The sequence below is a fragment of the Oncorhynchus clarkii genome, chromosome 8, assembly GCF_045791955.1.
Source record: "Oncorhynchus clarkii lewisi isolate Uvic-CL-2024 chromosome 8, UVic_Ocla_1.0, whole genome shotgun sequence".
NCBI lineage: Eukaryota > Metazoa > Chordata > Actinopteri > Salmoniformes > Salmonidae > Oncorhynchus > Oncorhynchus clarkii.
The window spans coordinates 6,268,319-6,289,672 of record NC_092154.1 but is presented as its reverse complement, the minus strand read 5'-3'; the positions used below and the strand labels follow the sequence as shown (position 1 = coordinate 6,289,672).

At 45.8% G+C, this 21,354-nt stretch overlaps 1 protein-coding gene across 1 annotated transcript in view; it reads right to left on the bottom strand.

The window, feature by feature from the left end:
* The window catches only part of LOC139414891 (YLP motif-containing protein 1-like), a 46,086-nt gene extending 32,840 nt beyond the window's left edge, over positions 1-13,246 (bottom strand). The window contains exons 1-8 of the mRNA XM_071162493.1: positions 12,509-13,246; positions 9,333-9,560; positions 8,680-8,871; positions 7,997-8,197; positions 5,832-6,480; positions 5,519-5,672; positions 4,330-5,311; positions 2,348-4,068 (exon numbers count right to left, since the gene is read on the bottom strand). Coding sequence (XP_071018594.1) covers positions 2,348-4,068; positions 4,330-5,311; positions 5,519-5,672; positions 5,832-6,480; positions 7,997-8,197; positions 8,680-8,871; positions 9,333-9,560; positions 12,509-13,039 — 4,658 coding nt within the window. The 5' untranslated portion in view covers positions 13,040-13,246. The remainder of the gene's footprint in view (positions 1-2,347; positions 4,069-4,329; positions 5,312-5,518; positions 5,673-5,831; positions 6,481-7,996; positions 8,198-8,679; positions 8,872-9,332; positions 9,561-12,508) is intronic.
* Between the last annotated feature and the right edge of the window lie 8,108 nt (positions 13,247-21,354).

The following is a 21,354-nucleotide window of genomic DNA, read 5'->3' as shown; positions in this document are numbered from 1 at the left end:
TTTTCTTAACCGAAATAATAATAAATGTGTGTGTGTGTGTGTGTATACAGTGAGGGAAAAAAGTATTTGATCCCCTGCTGATTTTGTACGTTTGCCCACTGACAAAGAAATGATCAGTCTATAATTTTAATGGTAGAATCATGTAGTAACCCAAAAAAGTGTTAAACAAATCAAAATATATTTTATATTTGAGATTCTTCATTGTAACCACACTTTGCCTTGATGGCAGCTTTGCACACCCTTGGTATTCTCTCAACCAGCTTCATGAGGAATGCTTTTCCAACAGTCTTGGAAGGGGTTCTATGTTGAGCACCTGTTGGCTGCTTTTTCTTCACTCTGCAGTCCAACTCATCCCAAACCATCTCAATTGGGTTGAGGTCAGGTGATTGTGAAGGCCAGGTCATCTGATGCAGCACTCCATCACTCTCCTTCTTGGTTATATAGCCCTTACACAGCCTAGAGTTTTGTTGGGTCATTGTCCTGTAGAAAAACAAATGCTAGTCCCACTAAGCACAAACCAGATGTTATGGCGTATCGCTGTAGAATTCTGTGGTAGCCATGCTGGTTAAGTGTGCCTTGTATTCTACATAAATCACAGACAGAGTCACCAGCAAAGTATCCCCACACCATTACACCTCCTCCTCGAGGCAAGCAACACTGAAGCATGCATGAGAGCACCAGCTGTTCCAGACGACTGTGTGATCACGCTCTCCGTAGACGATGTGAGCAAAACCTTTAAAAAGGTCAACATTCACAGACAGATTACCATGACTCAAAGCATGCGTGGACCAACCATCAAGTGTCTTCACTGACATTTTCAAAAGAATGCGAAGGTAACCTGCCTAAATGATTACCTCCCCTCACGTCGGTAGCCATGAAGTGCTTTGAAAGGCTGGTCGCGGCTCACATCTTCCCGGAAACCCTAGACACTAGGGGTCAACCGATTAATCGGAATGGACGATTAATTAGGGCCGATTTCAAGTTTTCATAACAATCGGAAATCTGTATTTTTGGACACCGATTTGGCCGATTTTTAAAATATATTTTTTTACACCTTTATTTAATGTTAAGAACACATTCTTATTTTCAATGACAGCCTAGGAACGGTGGGTTAACTGCCTCGTTCAGGGGCAGAACGACAGATTTTTACCTTGTCAGCACAGCAATCTTGCAACCTTACAGTTAACTAGTCCAACGCGCTAACCACCTGATTACATTGCACTCCACGAGGAGGCGGCCTGTTACGCAAATGCAGTAAGCCAAGGTAAGTTGCTAGCTAGTATTAAACTTGTCTCATAAAAAACAATCAATCAATCATAATCACTACCGGTAGTTAACTACTATATTACTAGTTTATCTAGCATGTCCTGCGTTGCATATAATCGATGCGGTGCGTATCGTTGCTCCAACGTGTACCTAACAATAAACATCAATGCTTTTTTAAAATCAATAAACAGAAGTATATAGTTTTAAACCTGCATATTTAGCTAAAAGAAATCCAGGTTAGCAGGCAATATTAACCAGGTGAAATTGTGTCACTTCTCTTGCGTTCATTGCACGCAGAGTCAGTATTTATTTGAGGCTAAATTGATTTTATATTGATGTATTATATTAAGTTAAAATAAGTGTTAATTCAGTATTGTTGTAATTGTCATTATTACAAATATAAAAAAGGATGTTTAATTTTTTTTATTTTTTATAATTGTCCGATTAAGCGGCATCGGCTATTTTTGGTCCTCCAATAATCGGCGTTGAAAAATCATAATCGGTCGACCTCTACTAGACACACTCCAATTCACAAACTGCCACAACAAATCCACAGATGACACAATCTCAATCGCACACCACACTGCCCTTTCCCACCTGGACAAAAGGAACACCTACGTGAGAATACTGTTCATTGACTACAGCTCAGCGTTCAACACCATAGTTCCCACAAAGCTCATCACTAAGCTAAGGACCCTGGGACTAAAGAGAGCCTTCCTCTGCAGCTGGATCCTGAACTTCCTGACGGGCCACCCCCAGGTTGTAAGAGTAGGCAACAACACATCTGACACACTGATCCTCAACACCGGCCCCCCAGGGATGCGTGCTTAGTTCCCTCGTGTACTCATTTTTTTGGTTACTACATGATTCCATATGGCTAATTTTCATAGTTTTGATGTCTTCACTATTATTCTCCAATGTAGAAAATAGTAACAATATAGAAAAACCCTTGAATGAGTAGGTGTCCAAACTTTTAACTGGTACTGTATATATACATATTACACACATATTACAGGTACATGGAAAGACCCAAAGACAGTTTCTATCTTAGGGGGAAAAACAGTGAGTCTCTATAATTTACCTGATAAGCTTCAGCTCCTGGGCAGCTTTCAGGATGATCTCATGTTGTCGTTGTGACAGAGCCAGTATGCCCGGTCCAGTTCCCTGTGAAGCTGGTTCCTGAGAACTGTCTGGTCCAGTACTGGGAGGAGCAGGGGCCTGAGAAGGGGTGGATGGAGGGATACCTTGATCTGATCTAGAGGGCTCGGGTCGCCCGTCGTAATGGGACCTATGGCCCTCAAAATCTGGGGGGTAGTTTCTCTCTGGAAGGGGTGGTCTGGGTCTCTCCCATTCAGCAGGGGATGGGTAGGGGCGTTCATCGTGCCTGTACGAAGGGTCGTCCGGGAAGTCTCGACTTCGAAGCTCTCCTCCTCTTCCACGCTCTTCTCCCTCGTAGGGGTATGGAGGACGTTCTCTGTCTCCCTCGTAGGGGTATGGAGGACGGTCTCGCTCTCTTTCATCGGCCCACTCGTCATCTCTGAAACGGTCTGGGGGAGGTGGAGGACCGCGGGAAGGGTAGGGAGAATAGTCCCTCTCCGGTAGTGGTCCTTCTCTCTCCCTGTCCCACACCCCAACACGAGGAGGCTCCTGGGGATAATACTCCTCCTCACAGTCGTACTCATGTGAGGGGTGGTCCGGCCAGTCACGTGGCGGCAGCGTTCTTCCATACCCATCATCACCGGGACCACCAAACCCCTCCCCATACCCCTCATGGGGGTACCCCTCCAAGTCCTCGAGTGAGCGAGGTGGGTGCCGCATCACGCCCCGGCCCATTGGGGCGCCCCGAGGTCCCAACGGACGCCTCCTCATCCCTCCCCGCTCCATCATCTCATGGGGAGGCGGAGGGGGACCTCTCGGCCCGTCTCTGCCGAGGTGGGGGGGTCGTCCGGGGCCCGGGGGCCAGCCAGGGTCCATCTCCATGTCGTGATATGGAGGATGACCACCAGGCCCCATCAGATCTCTGTCCATCATCTCTCTAGGTGGAGGAGGCCGTCCCCTCATGTCTCGCTCCATCATATCGTGGTGTATGGGCCCTCTGGGGTTGTAGTCCCGATGCAGCGGGGGTCCCAGAGGGTCCATGTCATCGTCAGGATCCATGGGGGATCCGAGAGGTTCATGGGGGTCTATGGCTCCGTGAGGAGGAGGAAGGGGGCGTCTGGGACCACCCTGGTGCATGAAGCCGGGCCTGCCTCGTGGGGGGCGACCACGCCCAGGGGGGAACAGGGCTCGGGGGCCTCCTCTCATGCCATGAGGAGGGGGCCTCCGGTCCATCCAGTAGGGATCTCCTTCCTCTCCCCAGTACTCTGGAGGTGGGGGGTCTGCTTCCTCCCAGTGGTGCCCATCTAGAGGCTTTCCTCTCCCCATAGGGGGACCTCCTCTCCCTGGGTCTTCGTAGTAGTCCTCTGGAGGGTAGTAGTGCTCTTCAGGGACCCACATCTCCTCTTCAGGCAGAGGAGGACCTTCAGGTTTCTCCAGTGAAGGGTCCTGCTGCCAGTCCTGCCAGTCCTCCTCTGGTCCTCCATGTTGTGATCTCATCTCTTCATGAGGAGGTCTGTAGTCGTAAGGAACCCCCTCCATGTCGTCCTCCGTCCTCCCACCTCCCAGAGGGATAGTGTTGGGACTGAAGTCTGGGATACCCGACTGTTTCCCTCCACGTCCCCATAGACCACCTCGTCCTCTCCCTTCCCTCATCCCGCCGTCCGCTTCCCCTCGTCCTCTCCCTCCCCTCATCCTTCCGTCCGCCTCCCCTCGCCCTCTCCCTCCCCTCATCCCGCCGTCCACCTCCCCTCGCCCTCCCCTCATCCCTCCATCTGCCTCCCCTCGCCCTCCCCTCATCCCTCCGTCCGCCTCCCCTCGTCCTCTCCCTCCCCTCAACCCTCCGTCCGCCTCCCCTCGTCCTCTCCCTCCCCTCATCCCTCCGTCCGCCTCCCCTCGTCCTCTCCCTCCCCTCATCCCTCCGTCCGCCTCTCCTAGTCCTCTCCCTCCCCTCATCCCTCCGTCCGCCTCCCCTCGTCCTCTCCCTCCTCTCATCCCTCCGTCCGCCTCCCCTCGTCCTCTCCCTCCTCTCATCCCTCCGTCCGCCTCCCCTCGTCCTCTCCCTCCCCTCATCCCTCCGTCCGCCTCCCCTCGTCCTCTCCCTCCCCTCATCCCTCCGTCCGCCTCCCCTCGTCCTCTACCTCCGTCCTCCTCCCCTCTTACAGGCCCTAGAGGCTGGCCACGTCCCCCTCTACCACGGCCCATGAGCCCCAGAAGACCAGCGGGTTGGTTGGTCATTGTGTTGGTCTTCGGCGGCTCCGGTCCGTGAGGCTTAGGCCCCTGTGGTCCCTGAGGCCCGTTGTTGTTACTGACGTTGGTCTTCAACGGCCCGGCCGGTCCACCTGGTTTGAGAGTGTTCTTGGCAGGGGAAGCGATTTCCGGGGTTACAGAAGGGGGGTGCTTGGCACCGGCAGCAGCAGGGGGGGTCACCTCTTCCTTTTTGGAGTCCTTACTAGCAGCAGCAGCAGCATCAGCCTCTGCTTTCGTCTGAGGGATGGGGTCGTTTTGGACGAAGAAGCTCCCAAGGGACTCCAACATGTCCTCTGACATATCCCCTGGTTCTGCCAATTCACCTTGCTTAGTTGTACTGCCTGCTACTGGTTTAGCTGGCCCAGTAGGTTTAATACCAGGAGGCTTGGAGCCTGCTGGCATCTCAGTCTTACCCTGAGGTAGTTTGGTGTCTTTGCCCGTGTCTGGTTTAGGCTGTGGGCCTATATAAGGTGCTGAGTGACCCGGGGGCCTTTCAAAGCGGGCTGGGGGGCTCTGTCTCGGGGGGTGGTCGAAGTGGGGTCCCTGCTGTCCGAACCGAGGCCCTGGTCCTCTGGGGCCAAGCTGATCAAACCTTGGGCGCTGCTGGTTGAACCTGGGACCCGGTGGAGCGTTGAACCTCTGCTGTTGACCGGACTGCTGCTGGTCAAACCGCGGGCCGTTCCCTCTCGGACCGTCAAACCTTTGTGGAAAGAAAACACATGAATGTTTGAACAGCCTGTAAATGAAAAATGGCAATGTTTGATTTAACCTTGTTTTTTTAATATTTTTTTGTATCCAAGTTGTCACTTTTAGGTACAAACAAAATCTCTCCCAAAGGGAGACCTGGTAAAGAGGGTAGGGGGGGGGGGGGGGTTTAATAACATTATGTCGTGAATACACAAGTTACCTTGGTCCTCTGGGGCCTTGGTAGGACGGAGGCTGTCCTCCTTGTGGACCTGGTGGTCTGGCCAACCCTCTCCCTCCTGGGCCTGCCCCTCTACCAAGGGGTCCAGACAGGTTGTACTGCTCTGACTGAGGGCCCTGGTGCCCTGGTGGAGGGCGGCCCTGGTGCCCCTGGTGTCCGGGTGGAGGGCCCTGGTGTCCGGGTGGAGGGCCCTGGTGCCCGGGTGGAGGGCCCTGGTGCCCGGGTGGAGGGCCCTGGTGCCCGGGTGGAGGACCCTGGTGCCCGGGTGGAGGACCCTGGTGCCCGGGTGGAGGGCCCTGGTGCCCGGGTGGAGGGCCCTGGTGCCCTGGTGGAGGGCCCTGGTGCCCTGGTGGAGGGCCCTGGTGCCCTGGTGGAGGGCCCTGGTGCCCCGGTGGAGGGCCGTGGTGCCCCGGTGGAGGGCCGTGGTGTGGTTCTCCTGTGGGGGTTCCCACACGTTGGGCATTGGAGAGGCCGTGCTGCGGTTCTCCTGTGGGGGTTCCCACACGTTGGGCATTGGAGAGGCCGTGCTGCGGTTCTCCTGTGGGGGTTCCCACACGTTGGGCATTGGAGAGGTCGTGCTGCGGTTCTCCTGTGGGGGTTCCCACACGTTGGGCATTGGAGAGGCCGTGCTGCGATTCTCCTGTGGAGGTTCCAACACGTTGGGCGTTGGAGGGGCCGTGCTGCCCTGGTGGAGGGCCCTGGGACATGGGTCCAGAGGTGGACGAGGGCTGGCTACCTGGCTGGGACGGCATAGACGGGCTCACCATGGGGACTTGTTGAATCTGCGAGTCCGGTCCAGAGTGTGGGTACTGACTATATTGGCTGTACTGGTCCCCATACCCTCCAGTACCATACCGGTCACTACTACTGTATTGGTCAGCGCCGTACTGCCCACCACCACCTCCGTACTGCTGCTGCATGGCTCGCAGGGTGGTCACCCTCTCCTGCAATCAAATCACATTTAAGAGGCCCTTTTAAATATATAAATATATATATATACACACACATTTAAAAATATTAAAATATATATATATATACACATTTAAAAATATATATATATTTTTTTTTATATAATTAATATATATATATATATATTTTTAAATATAATTAATTAATATATATATATATATATACACACATATATATACACACACACACACATTTAAAAATATATATATATATATTTTTTTATATAATTAATATATATATATATTTTACATCAAGTGTTTTTACATGAACCTGGTTAGGGTGTAGCCAGCAACGTACACAGATGGAAATACAACGACTAGACTGAACACAGGTGTCTATTGTATAGGACAGATATCACCTTCATCAGGGAACTAGATTCAGCTTCAGACACATGTTTTCTTGAGCGAGTGGTCAGGGGGGGCCGGACATAATTACTAATGATTTATAGACTGCAGTTCCCCCCCAAAAAAAATAAACTCCACAAGGCACAAATCTGTCGTTCTGCCCCCTGAACAATGCACTGTTCCCCAGTAGGCCGTCATTGAAAATAAGAATTTGTTCTTAACTGACTTGCCTAGTTAAATAAAGGTAAAATAAAATTAAAAAACCTTGCTTACATTTGTATCCAATCACATTATATTCCTCTTTCAGGTGAGGTAATATTTCAGAACAGATTTCTAAATTTAAATCAATTGGAGCTGATTTTTTGGTATTTTATGTCCATCAATAGACATTAAAATAACACCTGCGGGCCCAGGTTGTCTGGTTGTACTGTACCTGTAGGTGTGCTGAGGTGGAGTTTGTCTGGTTGTACTGTACCTGTAGGTGTGCTGAGGTGGAGTTTGTCTGGTTTTACTGTAGCTGTAGGTGTGCTGAGGTGGAGTTTGTCTGGTTTTACTGTACCTGTAGGTGTGCTGAGGTAGAGTTTGTCTGGTTGTACTGTACCTGTAGGTGTGCTGAGGTGGAGTTTGTCTGGTTGTACTGTACCTGTAGGTGTGCTGAGGTGGAGTTTGTCTGGTTGTACTGTACCTGTGCTGAGGTGAAGTTTGTCAGGTTGTACCTGTGGGTGTGCTGAGGTGGAGTTTGTCAGGTTGTACCTGTAGGTGTGCTGAGGTAGAGTTTGTCTGGTTGTACTGTACCTGTAGGTGTGCTGAGGTGGAGTTTGTCAGGTTGTACCGTACCTGTAGGTGTGCTGAGGTGGAGTTTGTCTGGTTGTACTGTACCTGTAGGTGTGCTGAGGTGGAGTTTGTCTGGTTGTACCTGTGGGTGTGCTGAGGTGGAGTTTGTCTGGTTGTACTGTACCTGTAGGTGTGCTGAGGTGGAGTTTGTCTGGTTGTACTGTACCTGTAGGTGTGCCGAGGTGGAGTTTGTCTGGTTGTACTGTACCTGTGCTGAGGTGAAGTTTGTCAGGTTGTACCTGTAGGTGTGCTGAGGTAGAGTTTGTCAGGTTGTACCTGTAGGTGTGCTGAGGTGGAGTTTGTCAGGTTGTACCTGTAGGTGTGCTGAGGTGGAGTTCATCTGTTCCTGCCACTGTTTCCACTGTAACTCGTAGTTCTGTAGCTGGTCTTTATGTGGGTAGGACTGGAACTGCTCTTGCCATTGGCTGAAGGTGCGGCCCCAGTCTTCAAACACCGGGCCAAACTGCTTCTGCTGCGTCTCATAGTGACTCAGCTGCATGGCCATAGACATTGTCTACACGGGGAGGGGAGGGGGGTTTGAGAAAAACTGTTGTCCAAACAATGTGGAAATTTGCCTTGTGCATAGGCCTGACATAAAGAAGAGGACATCTCAGAGAATAGAATCGGCTTATTTAAATTGTCCATCTTTCGAAAGTAAATTAGAATTTTGCTTTCAAAAATAACCCCCGACAGCAAACAGACAACACACACGTTGTGAGGAGCATGCTAGGATAACATGTTCTACAATCACGCAAACTGTATTTTATCCATGCAAGACGCTGCGCAAAGAAAGTGAATTACTATAATGATGAGACGGATTGAAATAAGCACAGAACTGATCACAACTTCAGCTATATTCTAAAAAATATATATATTAAAAAATTAATTTTAAAAATTTTAAAAAAGGAGGGGAAGAATCTTGAATCATGAACATTTTCGTTGAGTAAAAAATAAATAACAAAAAAAAAAGCTTAAAACAAATGTCAATAGAGATACCTCTAGCTGAGCAGGTTGTTGGATACACTGCTGGTACTGGTTGAGGATGGTCTGTAGCTGAGCATGGTGCTGCATCAGGGCTTGGTACTGGTAGCCCGCTCTCTGCTGCTGGGCCTGCTGCCACTGGGCCGCTGCACTCTGAAGCTGCTGCAGGCGGGCCACCTCTACTGGGTCCTGGGTCGTGGGGGCAGGCTGCAGGAGGAGGAGGAGGAGGAGGTGAGGATACTAGATTTGTATAGCCCTTTTTATTACAGCAGGAATCTCAAAGACACTGTTAAATACAAAACATTTGAGTTAGCCTATTGGCTACGTTCTTAGATCTTCCACAGAGGCACGTCTTCATCAGGTCACATCTTTCTGTCTCCACACTGCACTTCAAGGACAGAGGTGAAAGTTCACCCAATATATTAATTTAGTTGTCTTCCCCCCCAATGACATTGAGAAACCGATACGTGAATACCTGGCATATCATTGAATTGTTACAGCTCATCATCGGAGTATGTTCGGACGATATTGCACAGGAATGTTTGAAAACTTCTCATTCTCATGAGATCCTGTAAATTGTAGCTATGTCTATGATAGACCAAGATGCTCACCTACAATACTAATCACAGTCTATCTCAGACATGTGAAACAGTCAGGTTTCTCCTTACCTTTGCGTCATCGGGTGGAGGTGGTGGTGGGGGCTCCTCTTTTGGAGGTGGTGGTGGAGGGGCGTTCTTGGGTGGTTCCGTTGGAGGGGGAGGAGCGGCTGCCGCCGAGTGGGGCTGGGGTTTGGGAGGTGGGGGTGCCGGGCCATCACCCTGGCCCTGTTTGGCCTTCTCTGCTTTCAGCCTCTGCAAGTTCTGGAGATGCTGCTTGTACCAATACTGCTGCTGCTCCTGGACGACAACAACAAGCATCATATCAACATCAGACATTCTGGTTAGCATGGTGTTCTAGCGACACAGCGCTTCTCTTGAGACGTGATGACAGCTTGTGCAGGTAGACGAGATCTCATCACAACACTGCGAGAAACTAGCTTGGCCGCAGATAGATCTTTATGCTGTTCCGTCAACTCCTATGGTCATTGGCCTAGGGCTGTCCCCGGCAACAGCAAAAAACCTTGGTCGACCAATAGCCTTCTGTTCTTTCGACCAATCGATTGGTCAACAAAATGTTAGAACGGGTATTTCCCCCCCCCCAATCTATAGACACATCCGGTGCGCTTTAATCAAATCAACTATTTTAGGAAAAATATTCCCTCAAGTCGTGCTCTCTTTACGTGACACATGCACGCGACCAAATACCTATTCACAATGGACTAGTATTACTAGGTTGGTGATGTAATTATTGCTCCAGAATGTCCGTTATTCCAGAAGACGATTTTAGTCCCCCCCCCCCCCCTCACCACCAAAACAGCCCCCCATGTAATTCTTATTTTATTTTCAATAAGTTGACAGTTTTGACAGAAACCTGCAGGTTTTTAATTCTAGGTGTGAAGATACTGTATTTCAGCATGTCTAGGTGATGGGGCCACACGGATAACGCCATCTTGGTTCCCAAGTTTCTAAACCAAACCAAACCATCGTTCATATAGTGTCGACATCATATTTGAATTGAGGAAGTGTGATCATAATCATTAAATCAAATCAAATGTATTTATATAGCCCTTCGTACATCAGCTGATATCTCAAAGTGCCGTACAGAAACCCAGCCTAAAACCCCCAAAACAGCAAGCAATGCAGGTGTAGAAGCCAGGATTTTAGGATATTTTAGCGATCCACAGTACATCCTAAATGTCCCCCAGCCTTCAGATGCGAGCTAAACAGTGCAATTGCACTTGAGATGCATTTTGAAGCCTATGGATGAGAAAGCCATCGTATCATTTCCAAACCTTTAGGTCAGTTGAATGCTGCCGCTTTGCGATCTATTAACAGCAACAGTTGCATTAAATAGGCTCAATGTTTTTTTTTTTTTTTACTGATGCATTTTGGTAATATTCCGTTCAGACACACAAAACATATGAACAAAAGCATTCAATGAAAGTCGATAGGCTGCTTGTAGTCCATAGCATATATAGTTTATGCGCAGCACTTAGTTCAATTTATCCCATCAGTTATTGTTTTCTTGTGCAAACTGCAAGCAACAGCTGTCAAACTGAGACATTTCTCTCAAAAAAAAAACCCACAGGGATCTCGATTCACAAAAGACTAATATTATCAGAGGACTTTTGGAGTTCACCCCCCCCCCCAAAAAAAAATAGTAGGTTATTCTGTCTGGAATTGTTACTCTCCTGCCATGTACAAAATACTGACAAGGCATATTCATTTTGTGACTAATTGTGGAAAATACTAGAGATCAAGAAAAAGAAGGCATGGATCAAGTGCTGTGTGTATATTATTGTCTGCCAAACAGGTGCGGTATAGATTACACTACAATTGTTCTGACCGGGACAATGTAAACACTAAATAAATTATAAGCGTACCAGTCTGTTGTAACGTTTTTTTTTTTTAAGCCTTTATTACTGCAAAGAATACGAACAATCGTATTAATTTGTGAATGCAATTTCTAAAAAAGGAACAATTTATTTATTGTTTAAGCTAATTATTCAAGGCTCGCTTTATTTTAATTTTAAAACTAAAATGCTTGATTGCATTTCAAATCATGAATGACTCGTATGCGGTGTGATGACATGAACAAATTAATGATTGATACAGTAGCCTATATAAGTATTAAACTATAGTCAGTTGCGGCATTAAGATTAAACAGGATGCGATCTGAGGTCTACAGCTCAGTGGTGGTTATACAAGGCTGCTCTACTTGTCATTATCATTAGTAGGCTATGACTTATTAAAAAAAGGAGCGTTATTATAATAAATGATCAACATTAAGAGTAATCAACACTAAATAAATAATAAATAATTTAGTTGTGTATATTACATTTGAATGACTATTTCATTCCAAGTCATCATCTCTATAGAGCTGCTGTCTGACAAAAATCACTATTTAGTAGTTCTTCAAATTAAATAAGGCATAACTTTTATGACCGCTGAATGCAAACTATCAATCACTGATCATGTATATTCAGCTAAAGCAACAGCTGCTTTCTGTATCCCCTCAAGATCGCGTATTCCTGTCTCTGCATCAAAGAAACACGGACAGGAAAAGTAGATGTGCAATGGATTATGGTCATTGTAGTTAATTAGCAAGTTTCACACACTAAACTATGTAAAACATTGTCTTGTTGGAAACTACAACTCCCTGCTACGTCGCACAGTTCAGTCTGGATCCTTATTGAGCTCACAGATAAAACCCTAAATAAAAACGGAATTTAAAAAAAAATGTAATCGAAGTTTGGTCGATTAGTTGTTTTAAAACCGAAAAATAACCTATATGTTGGTTAATTGTTCAGCACTAATGGAGACATAACATCCCCAGTTTAAAGGCCGACCGGGGTATAGGAGGTTGCCATTAGCAACTACATTTGACAACTTATTTTGTGTGTAATTTTACAATAACGGTTCAAGGACATACATCTCGTGTATTAGAAACAAGTAATGGTACCATGATTGTCTTCGAAAATTGTTATTATTATTATTATTATACACGTTTAATAAAAAAATTAATTAAAAAAAACGACCACGAAGATCGCCATTTTTCTATTAAATTATAATGGGGATCCTGTTTTCTGTTAACAATGCCTGCAGTACTCCGTGGCTTCAATGAGAGGGGGCAGTCGTTCTCCCTGAGCCGAGTTTCCATCTCGGAAATTTGACTCTTTTGGGGCCAAAGATTCTTTCTTCTTTACCTATTTAGTCGCTGGTGTACCATTGTTCTGAGTGGGTACCTGTGGGTTCGCCTCTGATGGGGGTGGGTTCTCCTCTGATGGGGGAAGCTGGGTCTCTTTGGGCTGCGGTGGCTGAAGTTGTGGGCTTGGCGCCCCGGTTTCCATGGACTGATACTCATCTTGATAAGTTGAAGGGCCTTGCATGGACTGATACTCCTCCTGGTATGAGGAAGGGGCACCGGTCCCCGTTGAACCATACCCATATCCCGAGTTGCCTTGCCACGACTCGGCCGCAGGACCACCGCTGCCGCCATAGGGGTTTTCATTTACGTTCCTGTCGTGGTGCAGCACAGATTGGAGCTGTTTTTGGTGGAGCTGTTGTAGCTGCTGCATCTGCTGGAGATGCTGCTCCCGCAGGCTGTTGAACGTTGACCCGGGTGCAGCTGCGGGTGTAGCAGCTCCATAGCCCCCGAATCCTCCCCCGAAGCCTTCGCCTTGAGGAGACTGACCCCTCGGCGCACCGAAGTGCTGCTGCGAAGGTGGTTGATGGCCGCCACCACCACCATAGTTACTACCCCAAGAGGGATACATGCTTTGGAAGCAGCGAGCAATGTGTAGGCCTTTGTCCTCACATAAAGATGGTGCAGTTAAAAATACCAATTTAAAGCTACTTTATCCTCGATAGTGGTACGTTACCACGCGTGTTATCCGTAAACAAACGTTGATTATTGATGTCGTTTGATGTATCAATAAATACTAACAAATTAAATTAAATGCGTTGTTCGTGTGGGTTTTCGGGTTCCGTATCATTTAGCTACAAAGCTATCTGGTCGTGGAGGGAAACGTAAACGCTGATTGGTTGGCATGTAGTCTTGCACACATCATTTCCGGTTCGCCCAAATGGTTATTTTTCCATTCCACAAGAGGGTGACATTTCTTTATAAATTTACAAGCCTCATACGCCACAGCCAGATTTCAGTAGTCCAACCAAGGATTGTCTATTATTTTTGACAAGATATTCAAGTGTCCGCACTAACAATGGCAATATGTCCTCAAAGATGGAAGGCGAGATCAGATGGGACCATTCTAGCAGATGAGAGGGCAGATAACAGTGAACAACAGGCGGTAGAGATAGGCATCTTTGTATCTGTGCCGTTATAGCATCTGTGAAGGCATAAAATACAATTATATTTGTCACATTGAAATGCTTACTTACGAGCCCGTTCCCAACAATGCAGAGTTAAAAAGTAAGAAACATTTGCAAAACATAAATAAATAAAAGACATTGTGGCTATATTCATTTTAAAGCCTCGGTTATCGTCTTCTTCATTGGCTGATTGTGCCAAACTCATAGGAATCCCCATCCAGTTGACTACTTTAAAATGGCGGAAAGCCTCTGGCAATATCCATATCCGCGATGAGTCCTCAATCTATGACAACAGGCACAACTATGCCCCCTCCCCGGGCCGTAAATTGGAGAATTTTGTATTTTTCTCCAAACATCTGAAACCTATTTTCCCTGCAATATAGAGCCATAATAATTTGCATAATTTTATGTATAACAAAATAGTAATAATAAATAACATGTTTCTTTTTCTGCATGTCTGAGTATACATCTTGAGCTGTCTGTGTTTTTTTTTAGGAAACTAAATATGCTTCTCTGCATCTCTGCTAAAATCTGGGTAAAACTAACTTCATAAAATTGCTAAATGGCTATTAGTAATTACAGAGAACCGACAACAAAACATTTAACAGGACAAATCTGAGGGGGGCATGTGCCCCTTTGCCACCAACGGGCATGACGCCTGCATTTCTTTATAACAGGCCTATGTTGTTATGACCATCACAAAACTCTGAACCATGAACAAATTATAGGAGCGTTGTGACGGTTTGGGAATCCTTTTGGTTTTCCCCTTGAGCCTTTTTAAGTTCATCAGAGAGAGAGGGAAGGACGGGGAAGGACGGGGAGGGGGGGGGGGGGGGGGGGGCACGGCCGCAGACTTTCACCCTACCCTTCACCCAGTGTTACCGTTTTGCCCTCAGTTAGAATTAGCTCCACCAGTAAATCTGTATTAATTCTAAGCAGAACCACTTAAAAAGAATCGTTAAAGAGGATTAATCAACCCCCCCCCGCCCCCCGCCCCGTTTAATGTCTCACCTTAATGAGTTTGTCAGCAGTGTTTTAATATCTTCTAATGACCTCGTATTTTAGTGATGACATTAAAGGGGTGTTGGAGAAGAAATGGCTCATTCAGGATCCAACGACCCCCCCCCCCCAATGACACCCTATTCCCCTACATAGTGCACTACTGTTGACCAGCTCTGTGGGGGAGAATTCCCCTATATAGTGCACTACTGTTGACTAGCCCTATGGGGGACAATTCCCCTACATAGTGCACTACTGTTGACCAGCTCTGTGGGGGAGAATCCCCCTATATAGTGCACTACTGTTGACTAGCCCTATGGGGGACAATTCCCCTATATAGTGCACTACTGTTGACCAGCACTGTGGGGGAGAATTCCCCTATATAGTGCACTACTGTTGACTAGCCCTATGGGGGACAATTCCCCTACATAGTGCACTACTGTTGACCAGCACTGTGGGGGAGAATTCCCCTATATAGTGCACTACTGTTGACCAGCACTGTGGGGGACAATTCCCCTACATAGTGCACTATTGTTGACCAGTCCTGTGGGGGACAATTCCCCTACATAGTGCACTACTGTTGACCAGCACTGTGGGGGACAATTCCCCTACATAGTGCACTATTGTTGACCAGTCCTGTGGGGGACAATTCCCCTACATAGTGCACTACTGTTGACCAGCACTGTGAGGGACAATTCCCCTATATGGTGCACTATTGTTGACCAGCCCTGTGGGGGACAATTCCCCTACATAGTGCACTATTGTTGACCAGCCCTGTGGGGGACAATTCCCCTACATAGTGCACTATTGTTGACCAGCACTGTGGGGGACAATTCCCCTACATAGTGCACTATTGTTGACCAACCCTGTGGGGGACAATTCCCCTACATAGTGCACTACTGTTGACCAGCCCTGTGGGGGACAATTCCCCTACATAGTGCACTACTGTTGACCAGCCCTGTGGGGGACAATGCACAATAGAAGGACTAGTGTTATATTTGGGATGCAGCTCTTTCTACTCTCTAGGCGGGACGACCTTCCCGACGCAAGGACAAGTCAGGGAGAGATGCAGATACATTATCAAGGGATGGGAGAGGAGGGTGGAGGAGTCCCTATAGAGGAGCTCTGCACACTCTCCTTTATAAAGCATGATTGGCACAATGTGACACAGCAGCCTGGACTCAGAGCCGTCCAAAACATACTTTATGTATTTCGGAGTACCTCCAAGACGTATGATACTTACTGGTCTAGTTACTTGAGACAGAAATAAAGTAGGGAGGTTGGTCAGGGAGGATGGTTGGACGTAATCCGCGATAGTCTAGCAATACAAAGGTTGCGTGTTCGAGTTAGGTCAGGGACAACTTTAGCATTTTAGCTAAGCCTTGTTCTGAACTTAACCCAATTCACCTAACCTGCTACGTAAATTCACCTAACCTGCTACATAAATTTGCCTAACTTGCTATGTAAATTCACATAACATTCAATTACTCTAACCTTTGTCGTTAGTTCCCCTAACCACCAACGTTAATTATCCCCAAGCAACCTGGTCTCAGATGAAAACTTGCAATACTATACGTCCTCCAAGACTTGTAAGTTACATCATGAAATTCGTATGATTTTGTACGACCAGGTAATACATATTATACACCCTCTAATTCGCATGATATTGTATGACCGCTAACCTAGCGTAACCTAATGTAATGAAACATGTCATAGTAAATGGGGTTCACAGATTTACGTACAGAATAATATGAATTGCCCTGAGACCAGGTTGGATACAGTTCTGTTTAGATTACAACAATACACTGTGTAGGGAATTGCATAGGCAGACCAGGGAATAGTGTAGGGAGGCCAGGGAATAGCATAGGGAGGCTAGGGAATAGCATAGGCAGACCAGGGAATAGTGTAGGGAATAGCATAGGGAGGCCAGGGAATAGTGTAGGGAGGCCAGGAAATAGTGTAGGGAGGCCAGGGAATAGTGTAGGGAGGCCAGGGAATAGTGTAGAGAGGCCAGGGAATAGTGTAAGGAGGCCAGGGAATAGTGTAGGGAGGCCAGGGAATAGCATGATGCATCTTAGTTCAGCACTGTTTATAATAGCAGGATATGCCTTTACTGTTCAGGACAGTAGGCCTTTGTACAGTGTCTTTTGGTGGGCTGTAGGGTGACAGTATACAGTATACTGTACTACTGTACTACTATACTACTGTACTACTATACTACTATACTACTATACTACTGTACTACTGTACTACTGTACTACTATACTACTATACTACTGTACTACTATACTACTATACTACTATACTACTGTACTACTGTACTACTATACTACTATACTACTGTACTACTGTACTACTGTACTACTATACTACTGTACTACTGTACTACTATACTACTGTACTACTGTACTACTGTACTACTATATTTGTTTAATATATGAAAGAAAGGTCAAGTCGTTTTAGTACAAATGAGGTTATACATATTTTATTATTTATAGTTGTATTATTTCGGTCTGAAATGAGGATATTGTTGTGGTCATGATGCCACTGCAAAACAAAACGTATTATTCAACTGAATATTACGAAGGTTAATTAGCGTTTTTTCGTCATGATTCTTGTTCTGGAGGCAGCTCTGCAGAGAGGTCGCTAGTTGGCACAGCCACAAAGTCCTAAAATCAGATTTAATCCTAACCAACATACTAACCATTAGTCACGTGTGATTAACTGGAGCTGTGTTTGGAAGACAAGGGATGGATCCTGAAGGTATTATTATTTTTTAAACCAAAAACATATGTAGTGTCCGAATGTTTTGAGCTACAAACTATTAAAAGGCATCTGTGAAAAGTTGAGACTCACAAACACGCACACGTTGTGCTCTATGACCCTCACGATCTACACGAGAGTCAAGGGTTTTTCTACATAGAAGATCATAGGAGATCCCAGGTCATAGTGTCTATAATACTGTAAGGGGTTTTTCTACATAGATCATAGGAAATCCCAGGACATAGTGTCTATAATACTGTAAGGGGTTCTTCTACATAGAAGATCATAGGAAATCCCTGGCTGGATGTTCCCTGGCTGGCTGGATGTTCCCTGGCTGGATGTTCCCTGGCTGGATGTTCCCTGGCTGGATGTTCCCTGGCTGGCTGGATGTTCCCTGGCTGGATGTTCCCTGGCTGGATGTTCCCTGGCTGGCTGGATGTTCCCTGGCTGGATGTTCCCTGGCTGGATGTTCCCTGGCTGGATGTTCCCTGGCTGGATGTTCCCTGGCTGGCTGGATGTTCCCTGGCTGGATGTTCCCTGGCTGGATGTTCCCTGGCTGGCTGGATGTTCCCTGGCTGGCTGGATGTTCCCTGGCTGGATGTTCCCTGGCTGGCTGGATGTTCCCTGGCTGGCTGGATGTTCCCTGGCTGGATGTTCCCTGGCTGGATGTTCCCTGGCTGGCTGGATGTTCCCTGGCTGGTTGGATGTTCCCTGGCTGGATGTTCCCTGGCTGTCTGGCTGTTCCCCATCTGGCTGTTCCCTGGCTGACTCCTTGTCTAGTTGTCTGTCTCTTTGGCTGTCTGTTCCCTGGCTGTCTGGATGACTAGCTGGCTGGCTGCTTCCAAAACGCTTTGCTTTGTTTGACAAATCAATTTTCCCATAACCCTGCGAGGGGAAAAGTGATGCCGATTGATCGGCCTCTGACTTTGTTTTCCAGAATATTGTTGATGGCTGGATAGATTAATTGGTGCGACATTTGAAAGCCTCCCACCTCTCTCTCTCTCTCTCTCTCTCTCTCTCTCTCTCTTTCTCTCTCTCGACTGTCAGCAGCATCCCAAGCTCTCCTCTCCTCTCCTCTATTCTTCTCCAATCGAACCCCAGAACTGCATCCCAAATGACACCCTATTCCCTACATAGTGCACTACTTTTGACCAGAACCCATAAGGTATTGTTTTGTTTTTTTTGTATTGTAGTGCACTATATACTAATCATATGGCCTATAAGAGAGTAGTTGTTCTGGGTTGCCGTCACTTCTCTAATTAGGAGACAGCGCATCTGAAAGGTATTCCTAATATAACATGTAAAAACACAGCTGCAACGATATGTGCTGCTACTCAATCAAGTGTTAGTTTGAATGGCGGGATGCCGTCTTGATAAGATGAAGCTGATTGATAAAGAACATCACCTTTAAAGCAGAGTCAGCATTCGTGCCTGTTTTCAGCAGCCCGGTATGAATTGTCCAAATGTACTAGTAAGCCTACAGACACAGATAGAAGCCCGGTGTCAGTGATAAGAAAACACACACATTGACAGATGATTCTTTGCATGGTTGGTTGAAGAGAAAATAGACATTTACAACATGGGGCTCGTGGGGAACTGTCATTTCGGATTCGGTTTGGGATTCTTTCTGAAGAGGTAGAAGCACTTTAAGGAACTAAGATCAACCCGGTCCTTATTAAATACTATACCTGGTCCTTATTAAATACTATACCTGGTCCTTATTAAATACTATACCTGGTTCTTATTAAATACTATACCTGGTCCTTATTAAATACTATACCCGGTCCTTATTAAATACTATACCTGGTCCTTATTAAATACTATACCTGGTCCTTATTAAATACTATACCTGGTCCTTATTAAATACTATACCTGGTCCTTATTAAATACTATACCTGGTCCTTATTAAATACTTTACCCGGTCCTTATTAAATACTATACCTGGTCCTTATTAAATACTATATCCGGTCCTTATTAAATACGACACCTGGTCCTTATTAAATACTATACCTGGTCCTTATTAAATACTTTACCCGGTCCTTATTAAATACTATACCCGGTCCTTATTAAATACTATACCCGGTCCTTATTAAATACGACACCTGGTCCTTTCTAAATACTACACCTGGTCCTCTGACTGCTAATTGTATTCCCCAGCTACGGGCTATATTTGATTTGATTAGGATATTTAGTAAAAACTGTATTAATACAAATATTTAGTACATATTTTATTAGGATATTTACTATATATTTATTAGGATATTTAATAAATATTTATTAGGATATTTTAGTTGAATATATAGTATACAGCGCCTTTGGAAAGTATTCAGACCCCTTGACCTTTCACCATTTTGTCATGCTACAGCCTTATTCTAACATGTATTAAATAGTTTTTCCCCCCCTCATCAATATACACACAATACCCCATAATGACATCACAATACCCCATAATGACATCACAATACCCCATAATGACATCACAATACCCCATAATGACAAAGCAAACACAGGTTTTTAGAAATGTTTGCTAATTTATAAAAAATAAAAAACTGAAATATCACATTAACATAAGTATTCAGATCCTTTACTCAGTCATTTGTTGAAGCACCTTTGACAGCGATTACAGCCTCGAGTCTTCTTGGGTATGATGATCAATGGAAACAGGATGCACCTGAGCTAAATTTAGAGTCTCATAGCAAAGGGTCTGAATATTTATGTAAGCAAGGTATTTCTGTTTTTTTTAATAATTAATAAATTTGCCAACATTTCTAAAAACCTGTTTTCGCTTTGTCATTTTGGGATATTGTGGTTAGATTGCTGAGGAATCATTTTTATTATTCATAACAAAATTTGGACAAAGTCAAGGGGTCTGAATACATTCTGAAGGCACCATTTTATATTTGATTTGGATATTTACTATATATATATATGTGTGTTTGTAAATGAACTCTGTTTATAATCAAATGTTCAGTCTTATAGCGATGCTGCTTTATTCACATCCATTATCAGAACAGAAGATCAAAAGTAGAGCTCTTTCTTCAGGTCTGATCAATATACCCTGTTGTTGAAAATGACATAATTAGTCATGCTATCCTGTGTTTTAATGCGTAAAGAATAGTCTCTTGTTATATGCTAGTGTTTTTCTAACAAAAACAAACTCATCTTTGCGTGACTTAGTCACAAGACTGGGCGTATAGCTAAAATCCCTTTAGGTGCGACCGCAGCATGTGAAACATCCCGTGGGTTTACTACCTGCAGGAAGTCAGCTGTGTGGAAACTTGCAGGAAGGAGCACATTGTAGTGTGAACTGTGACAAAACACAGTTATATGGTTGAGCCCTCTATCTTCTTCTCCGGAGACAAACCAATCGCCTTTTAAATACTATACATACTATGTTCCGCTCCTGTTTCCACACACGTGCTAAACTGCCACGTAGACTAAATATGTTGTACTTTTTTCTATAAAAAAGGGTTGTGTTTCTTCGTTGAAGCAGAAGTATCAGGGGGTTGTGTTTCTTCGTTGAAGCAGAAGTATCAGGGGGTTGTGTTTCTTCGTTGAAGCAGAAGTATCAGGGGGTTGTGTTTCTTCGTTGAAGCAGAAGTATCAGAAGTATCCTGGTCGGAGGCAGGGGGTTGTGTTTCTTCGTTGAAGCAGAAGTATCAGAAGTATCCTGGTCGGAGGCAGGGGGTTGTGTTTCTTCGTTGAAGCAGAAGTATCCTGGTCGGAGACAGGGGGTTGTGTTTCTTCGTTGAAGCAGAAGTATCCTGGTCGGAGACAGGGGGTTGTGTTTCTTCGTTGAAGCAGAAGTATCAGAAGTATCCTGGTCGGAGGCAGGGGGTTGTGTTTCTTCGTTGAAGCAGAAGTATCAGAAGTATCCTGGTCGGAGGCAGGGGGTTGTGTTTCTTCGTTGAAGCAGAAGTATCCTGGTCGGAGACAGGGGGTTGTGTTTCTTCGTTGAAGCAGAAGTATCCTGGTCGGAGGCAGGGGGTTGTGTTTC